Here is a 9,548-nt window from a genome sequence, read left to right as displayed (position 1 = left end):
CCATGACACTCTCATGGACCCTCCTTTCGAGAATAACTAATGGGAATAATACGGTGAGTCCACTGTGAGGGAAAGAAGCATTTTTCAGTTCTTAAGTGAGAGAGACAAGGCAGGTTGGGAACATTAAGATCACTTCCCCTCTCTGCTCAGCCGGACGTGAACCCGAGTAGCCTCTTTGCAGCACTTCCCATGGTTTGTCACGGTACCTGTATCTTTAGGATCGTTTGGATTAATGTCTCTTCCTTCCCAAGTAAATTGTGAGCTCCGTGGGTGTTGAAAGCTTGCTATTTTTGTGTGTGGTGAATCTTTGGTGCCTAGTATGTGCGCAATACAGTCAGAGTGAATAAATTTCAGTGGCTTCCAGGGGGCTCGCGTTCAAGGTAAAAGAATAGAAGGCCAGCCCTAGCTGGTTTGGCTCAGGATAGAGCGTCGGCCTGCAGACTGAAGGGTCCCAGGTCCGATTCCAGTCAAGGGCACATGCCAGGTTGTGGGCTCGATCCCCAGTAGGGGGCGTGCAGGAGGCAGTCGATCAATGATTCTCTCTCATCATTGATGTTTCTATCTCCCTCGCCCTTCCTCTCTGAAATCAATAAAAATATATTTTAAAAAGAAGAATAAAAGGCCACTTACCTCATTATTCCTTATGACCTCTACCCACCTTGTAGTTTAGATGGTAAATATGTATTTGGAATGCAGAGGAGTATGGATATAGTGCTTGGGAACATAGGCTTTGGAGCAGACATATCTGGGTTCAAATTCTGACCTGAGCGTTCTGTGACCTTGGCTAAAGTCATCATCTCGTCACCTGTAATATCGAGCACATACCATGCTGGGTGTAGAGAGGATGAAATAACAAAATAACATACAGAATGCCTTGAACACAGGGCTTGGCATGCAATCCCAACAGAGTCCCACTGTCACAATAGATAGAAAATTCTTCCAAGTCATGGCACAAGTGAGGTCTGCTCACATCAAACCTTAGCTCAAACTGAAATGGCGGAGATACCTAGCTTGGGCATTCTCATTCCCTGGGTGGTACAGGGGAGCTACGCGGTGACTACACTGATATTTGCATTTATGATTTTTTAAATCCTTGTTTAAGATTCAGCGAATACAAAGTATTCAATATACGAAATCGGACCTCATCATGAAGACTGTGAGCTGGATGACCTTCCAACTCCACTCAGATGGACAGCACCCTCTCTAGGCGGTAGGACATGTGGCCTGAGAGGAACTCTACACGGCCTGGCTCCTGGGCCATACAGCCCTGAAATGGAGGAGGTAAGCATTTGGGGGGTTAGAGGCTTTCTGCCCCTCTATTCAGAAGCCATAGCGGCTAAAAGCAGAAAACAGGCCAACACCTGAAATACTCGGCTTAAGAGGCAGAGAGGGTGGAAGTTCTTCGTGTGTTAGAGGCCTCAGGACTTCCCCCCTGCATGGGGCATGGGCACGGCTGCTGGAACCTGACAAGGGCTCCATTCACACGTTGCCCATGTCATTTCCCACTGCACTGACCAGCTCTTCGCTGAAGTCTCCATGCATTTTGCCCAACTCTTCGTTTTCCTGTGTTCTCGGCAGAGCTTTCCCAGTGGTTTTCTTTTTTTTTTTTCTTTTAAAGCCATCTTTTTCTTTTATTTGTTGAATTTACAGGGGTGACATTGCTTAAAATTATATAGGTTTCAGGTGTACAATTCTATAATACATTATATATCATATTGTGTGTTTACCACCCAAAGTCAAGTCTCCTCCCATCACCACTTATCTCCTCTTTACCCTCTTCTACCTCCCGCAGCCCCCTTTTCCTCTGGTAATCACCATACTCCTGTCTATGTCTGTAAGTTTGGGGTTTTGGCTTAATTCTTTCACCTTTTCACCCAGTGGTTTTCATGTACTTCCCATTAGACATTGGTCCTAATTAGGAGTGACACACCATGTGTGCGTACGATGTGACTAATGACGGGGGCATTGTTTGTATTTACAGTAACTCACACGGGTGTTCCCCCATTTGAAGAATGCAATGACGGCAGGAAGCCAGCATGCTACCCATGGTTACCACAATTTACGAACCCAGAGGTAGGTGTCTCACTTTTGTTTGACCAAGTAGGGGTTTTAAGGCCTCCCCAGGTTCAATCCAGAGTGTGTCTACAATGTTTTCTTTGCAAGAGATAACTGTTTGCAACCTTAACTCAAGCACATTAGAATGCAAAGGACAACTGAGCAAAGGAATGGTTTTTTAGGAGGATATTTGGGCAGAAATAACTTAGATATGTTCAGCCTAAGCATCCCCCTGACTGAGGATTGACTGAGATGCCAAGTTGAAGGTTACAACACTTACCTGCTCACATACCTGAACCACTGAAAAGAAAATGGGCAAATCAAAAAGGGGTTGTTAAAGATTTAGACACATCTTTTACTCTTCCAAAATTTGGAAGCCATTTTGATTTGGGAGAAATAGTAATTACGCTGCAGGGTTTGTTATTTTTTTCAAAAATAGCACCAAGTTTCACTGATTTAAAAAATAAAAGCTTAACAACTCAGCTGGCCTTAGGGAAGCAACATCTTCTCTGGCCTTGAACTTATCATTTGCACTATTTCGGGGCACACACTCTCTGCTGTGAATTAAGAAGTGGAAGGGGGTGTCTCAGCCCACTTTACAGTCAGGCAGCTGCCACTGTGTGACGTTGTGAGAACCTCACTATAAGCTAGTGTCAAGCCAGACAAGCAACCCATTTTTTGACAAAGCTGTTTACCAAGTAATGGCTTACTCTTAAGAGCAGAATATTTGAAACACAATTTTTAAAAGTTAAAATTTCATTAAATGCATGTACTGCTATTGGAGAAATATCATAAAACATCTTTTTTAATGTGAACACTACTTCATACAATGAAAAACTATTTACAATGTGTTGCTTCTACATTGTATATATTATACCCAGCACATGTCTCCAGCCGGGGAGCTTCAGTCCAATTGCACGTTCTCCTTGTATTGGATGGTGCTCCAAAGTCCCTGGGGATTCAGGGGATCTGTCCACTTACATTCTCCTTAGTAATTATGGCTCAGCAGGCATTCCACCAAAATCATCTATAACCCAGAGACTCTGGCAATCACACATGTAAAATGCGTAGATTACGTTTTTCTCCAATAAATACTAATTTGACAATACAATCCATTTCCATCTTAAGAAAGTGTTTTCTTTCTCAATGGAACTAGAGTGAATAGTCGGTGGTTCACACTGGAGCGGAGTGATGGTGTCTTTGTATACAAATATAGCATACTTTGGCCAGGAATATAATTTCTTGTTAAAGAGTTTATTTGCCTTCACACGCAGAATTGCTACATACATTCACAGTTTTAAGAGACTGCAATTAGCTATTCCAGTTGTGCTTTAAAATCCCAAATATTATTTTCACCAGTGAGTGCAAAGTGACTGCTCCACCTGACTACGGTTGGTCCAGAGCTGTAACCTCCATGATGATGACCAGGAAGTGCCTCACTCTCCAGACTCATCGCTGGCTTTTTCAGGTATGACTTCCAGACTCCGGCGTGGCTTCTGCACGTCGGCATTTTCTGTCCCTGGTTTATTCAGTCCACACGAAACAGCAGCATAATGGATTTGTTTCAAGTTCTCCAAAGTCTCGTTCTTAGCGTATTTTAAAAGATCCGCTTGTCCCTGTAACAAAACATGCGATGAAACATGTTAGATATGACCTGGTTTATTGTCATGGTTTGACAACATAGGTCTTCTGCTGCAATAGAAATATTTTCATTCCTCCAAGGGGCATGTGCATTTCTTACTGGCACGGCATTAGAATAGGTCAATTTTAATAATGTATTTACCAGGAGTGTGCTGCCTTTTCAGTCCTTTCCATTTATAAATCCGAACAGAGGTGTATTACATCTAGTAATCTGGCCAATCTTGTTTTTCTTAACCTTTATATTCTGAAATACATATAAACTCACAGAAGGATGCAAATATAGTACAGATAGGTCTTGTGTACCCATATTTCCCCCAATGCTTACATCTGTAGTACAACAGTATCCAAGCCAGGGACTGACACTAATACAATGTGTGTGTATAGCTGTCCATCATTTTAGCCCACGTGTAGATTCATGTAACCACCACTGAAATCCACACACAGGGCTAACCCATCACCACAAGGATCTCCCTGGTGCTGACTCCACAGTCACACCATCCCTCGACAACCACTAATCTTGTCGAGCTAGCCTGTGCATCTGAGGGTACTCAGCAGCATCCCTGGAGAGTAGCAGCAACAACTCCGTTGAGACAATCAAAATGTCTGCTGACATTGCCTAATGCCCATATAGCCAATGATTTCAAGATGATGTGGTGCCAATTGCTCCATTGTTATAAATTTCAACACTCCCACTTTAATGTTTTGTTCTGTTTTTCCTTCCTATATTTAATCAGCTTCCCACCAACAGTTCTACTTATACCATTGTCTTTCCTTCTTTCTTAGTCTCTTTGCTCATGATTTTCCCCCTTTCCTCAGGCTCTAAATTTATTCCATTACTCTATGATTCCTCTGTAGTTTGAGTTTTCCTTTGCCATACTTACATCCTTAGTACCATCCCTTGTTTCTCCCTTTCTGCTTTTTGTTTTCAACTGCCTCCCAATGTGCATCCTGCACAGATAAAACTCAGGGCCACCTGCAAAGGGTGACAGGTAAGGACTGACTCTGGCAGACAACAGGACTATAATCATATCTCAGCCACTAGTGAGACCAAATGGCAATTTAAGTCACCATGAGGTGGGACTGCACAGAATGGTTTGCTGTTTACCACTTACTGTTCATGATTTTCCTGCTTTATGGAGATCTTTAATTAGTTACTATAAATAGGTGTTCCATTATTTAGTTTAACTGCACATTTCCCAGAGGCCTCAGGGGTACCCCCAGCGTCACTTTAAGATGACAGCACACGGGTCTAGGGTTCCTCTGCAACCAAAACCAGAGAATGAATACAGTCACACAGCCTTCATCTAGACCAGTGGTCGGCAAACTGCGGCTTGCCGCTCTGTTGACTAAAGAGTTTGCCGACCACTGATCTAGACCGTTACTAGCAGGTGGCCACAAACATAGTGCCCTTTAGTAACTGTTTGTGATTAGTCATTAATTTGGGTGACATGAGACTCATCTAGAAACTGAATACATTTCAAGCCAGTATTTCATAAGTTTTCAGCATCACAGGCCAAATGCACAAACCTCTTCTAAGAATGCTATGAATGTTGCATTTCTTAAAACTACAATTCAAATTGGCATAGAGGGCTAGGAATGTAATTATAGTCCTAAATTTGAGACCACAGAGCCTACAATATGCCAAAAATCAGATATGCAGGAATGAATTTCAGCAAAGCCTTCTGAAACAATAGTTATCATTTTTTTGAGTGACTACTGTATACCAGGCACTGTCTCTAAGCTCTTCACAAAGATTATCTCATGGGAGGTTCAATTACTACCATACTTTAAAGATGAGGAAGCTGAGTTTAGGGAGGTTAAAGGCCTTGCCCAATGCAGAGACTACACAGCAAATTTTACTTAAACACACACAACTTTAACAAATGGGACTACATCAAAATAAAAAGCTTCTGCACAGCAAAAGAAACCATCAACAAAACAAGAGAGCCCGCTGCATGGGAGAACATATTTGCCAATGAAATCCACTAAGTGGTTAATCTCCAAAATATAAAGGGAACTCATACAACTTTACAAAAGGAAGACAAATAATCCAATTAAACATTGGCAAAGGAGCTAAACAGACACTTCTCCAAAGTGGACATGCAGAAGGCCAAGAAGCATATGAAAACCTGCTCAAAGTCACTAATCATCTGAGATGCAAATCAAAACGACAACGAGGTGCCATCTCACACCTGGCTACCAGCAACAAGTGTTGGCAAGGAGGTGCAGAAAAGGGAAGACTGGGGCAGCCACTGTGGAGAACAGGATGGAGTTGCCTCAAAATATTAAAAACGAAACTGCCATTTGACCCAGTGATCCCACTTCTAGGAATATATCCCAAGAAATCAAGCACCAATCAGAAAGGACATATGCACTCCTATGTTCTTAGCAGCACAATTTATAATAGCTAAGATCTGGAAATAACCTAAATGTCCATCAGCAGATGAGTGGATTAAAAAACTGGTACATCTACACAATGGAATACTACTCTGCTGTAAAAAAGAAAACTTACCATTTGCAACAGCATGGATGGACCTGGAGAGCATTATGCTAAGCAAAATAAGCCAGTCAGAGAAAGTTAAGTATCACATCTCACTCATTTGTGGAATATAATGAACAACATGAACAAAAATAGATCCAGAGACATAGAAGCATCGAACAGACTGTCAAACCTCAGAGGGAAGGCAGGGGAGGGAGGGTGGAAAGAGATCAACCAATGAACTTGTATACATATCTGCATAACCCATGGACATGGACAATAGGGGTTGGGGGCAGGCTGGAAGAGGTCAATGGGGGAAAAAGGGCACATATGTAATACTTTCAACAATAAAGATTAAAAAAAGTTAAGTAACATTTTAGAATATAAGATTCAATTTCATTCAGAATGAATGCCTTTCTCCTCAGAAACAATTTCATGTTTTACTCAACGAAGATGGAGGTAGGGGGCTCATAGGCAGCACTGGCGAGGAGGGGTGGTGCTGAGCTGGGCCTGGGCAGAGGGCAGGAAAGGATGCCGGCCGCAGGGGACACTGACCCCCCACGTGGCTCCAACAAGGGACGCCTCTGGGCCTCGGTTGTTTAGTAGTAGTGCCGTTTCTATACCACAAAGCTTTGTAATTTCCCCCTGTGACGGCATCTCCCTCGGTTACAGACCTGGCCATAGGAAGGGCGAATTGTCACCCTGGCGGTGAGTGCACCCTGCAGCAGCAGAGGGGCCTCTCCTGACAGAGGAGCTTGCTCTGGTGGCAGAAGTGGGGTGAGGTCACCGGTGCAGCCCTTGCGGTCTCCAGATGGAGTTTCCTCAAAACCCAAGCACAGAGGGCAGGAGGTTGAGCCTGGGTTCCAGGCAGAGACCGGTACCTGAGAGGAGGGGCGTGCGCCAGGACCACGAGTGAGCTCCTGCAAATGCAGTAAGCACCTTGCAGGCATCGGACCTCCTCCCCATTAATCTTTTCAGCACACCTGTGCACGGTCAAATGGGAGCCGAGGATCGCAAATTCCACACTAGTGGGATCCGACTGTCTGAGGTTTTACGTGCTCAGATGGATCAGAACGTACAGTCTGTCTAATGACAAACACTATTGTAGTTTGAGTTCCTGAGCCATCTGAGCAGTTTTCACACACTAAACAGAAATGGCTTCCAGTCAATTACAGCTTTTCAGGAAAACAGGCAACATAATACATCACCTATAATAAAAAACATAATTAAAGGGTACTGGCCTCAATGAAGGAAATAAGTTACACGCAGGCTACGGAAGTCATTTTCCGAAAGGAAGCAAATGTAGGCTTCAGGTTGTCAAGGTAAGCACTGCACCTCAAGTAAAAGCAAGTCAGGATTAATGTCTTACCAGGTGCAAAATCTGCCTGGTTTAACTATTTATTTTGTGGAGACGTCTTCTGTTCCTACAGAGAACAAACCTCTAATCACATGCAGGGTCTAGTTTTTAGTCTTATTGGGAGGATGGGATGGCACAGGATGGGGAGGTCGCTTGGTAGCAATTCATCTGGAAAACATCTTGGGTTGCAAAAGGTTCATTTAAGTCCAGGACTCAATGCGATCCAATCCAACATAACTTTGGCCTCTATTAACACGAAGATAATTTTCAGGATTTTCAGGCTACGAGCAAAAACATACCAAGTCTCACTCTGGGCTGCTGAGCCCAGCACATCTGAAGTATGGGGATAATTCTGGTCACCCGTTTGCTTTTTTTAGTTTTGTTTTTTTATATATTTTATTGATTTTTTACAGAGAGGAAGGGAGAGGAATGGAGAGTTAGAAACATCGATGAGAAACATCGATCAGCTGCCTCCTGCACACCCCCTACTGGGGATGTGCCCACAACCAAGGTACATGCTCTTGACCAGAATCGAACCTGGGACCCTTCAGTCTGCAGGCTGATGCTCTATCCACTGAGCCAAACCGGCTAGGGCTGGTTGCCCGTTTTATGAACACCGACACACCAGAGCCCTCAGGAGGCCCAGGGCCAGGCGGCAGGGACCACAGCCATCCCATCCCTCACGTCTGTGGGAGGACTGAGCAGGCGGGCCTGAGGGAAGATGGGATCTTTTCCCAGAGACGCGAAGGGATTCGGTGCTGGCTAAGGGCATGACCATCACCGGGGGTGGATTTATTTTTACAAATCTATGAGGTTTTACCATCTTAGAAATGGTAATAAATAGAAATGGGAAAATTATCACCAGTGCAGTGAATATTTCAGCAAATGGAAAATAAAGGGAGAGGAAGGTCTTAAGTTGGTGGGTTCAAAGTGCATTCCGGGACTGACTTCCCACATTCCTGATGAAATGAGCAAACACCGTAAAAAACAAAACCACCAACAGCAACCAAACAAAGAAAAGGTAATACCAAGATATAATCAACTTCTAAAAACTCACAGAATTCATACTGGCAATTCATAAAACTCCTGAAAATTCTAACATCCAACCAAACTGCAGAGAAGCCAAGGGAGGGAGTGTCCTCTTTTTACTGCTGTTGGATGGAGTGGGAGCGATGACGGGACCGAGGGTGGCATGAATCTCAGACGCATGATGCTCGGTGCAAGAAGCCAGGCACCAAGCAACATGGGAATTAGTCTTGGGATCAGATGGGACAACGTAAAAAGAGCAATATGCCCAACTCCCTACCTAGATATACTTGAGAATACTCATATTCTCATCTTTCACAGCAGAAGGTCAACCAACAGAGCGTGGAACTGGAATGTGTAGCTTTACAAAAACCAACAAGATGACTCCTATCAACATTTTTCATCTCTTTTGTTAACCTCAGAGAGATTTAGAAGAAATAAATACCCCTTACAGTAGACATTGTTCAGCAATTCATTTAGCTTCTCTACGGTTTACTTCTGTTATATAAATTTAAAAAGAGCAATTAAGGCAGGATTCTATTTATTGATATACCTTATTTTATAATATCTGAGACACAATGCTTATGAGACCTATCATTATTTTTATGGACTGCTAAGAAAGAAAAATCACCGCCAACTTAACTAGGATACAATGCACAGATGTCATGGACTACAGAAACAAACCAATTTCAAAGATGTCAAGAATCAATAAAATGACTCTCCACCCACCCACCCACATGCACAATGAAAAGTGTCCTGGAGTGAGGTCACCTACATTTAATACTACTTATTTCTTAGAGCGAAGATCTGAGGTCATTTTAAAACTTTCACCTTTTCTAACATTAAAAACAGCTTCTTTCTAATGAAGACATAAATGAATGATTGCTATTCAAAGAAAAAAAGGACTGGGAGTAAGTATGCCGAGATGTTAACAGCGGGTCATTCTGGGTGGTGATCATGCATGACATTTCTTCTTTGTTCATTTCCGTA

The 9,548-nt window shown here is 43.1% G+C and overlaps 1 protein-coding gene across 3 annotated transcripts in view; it reads right to left on the bottom strand.

The window, feature by feature from the left end:
• Positions 1-2,736: 2,736 nt before the first annotated feature.
• PLCL2 (phospholipase C like 2) overlaps positions 2,737-9,548 on the bottom strand; it is a 172,438-nt gene continuing 165,626 nt past the window's right edge. For 2 of the 3 annotated variants that reach the window (XM_080672178.1, XM_080672180.1), the window contains one exon: positions 2,737-3,671. In XM_080672178.1, coding sequence (XP_080528304.1) covers positions 3,492-3,671 — 180 coding nt within the window. In that variant the 3' untranslated portion in view covers positions 2,737-3,491. Of the gene's footprint in view, positions 3,672-3,838; positions 3,941-9,548 lie in introns of all 3 variants that reach the window. The other variant, XM_080672179.1, reaches the window with a different exon arrangement.

Source organism: Plecotus auritus (assembly GCF_963455305.1).
Source record: "Plecotus auritus genome assembly, chromosome: 6".
Lineage (NCBI taxonomy): Eukaryota > Metazoa > Chordata > Mammalia > Chiroptera > Vespertilionidae > Plecotus > Plecotus auritus.
This window is presented reverse-complemented; position numbering and strand designations above follow the sequence as displayed.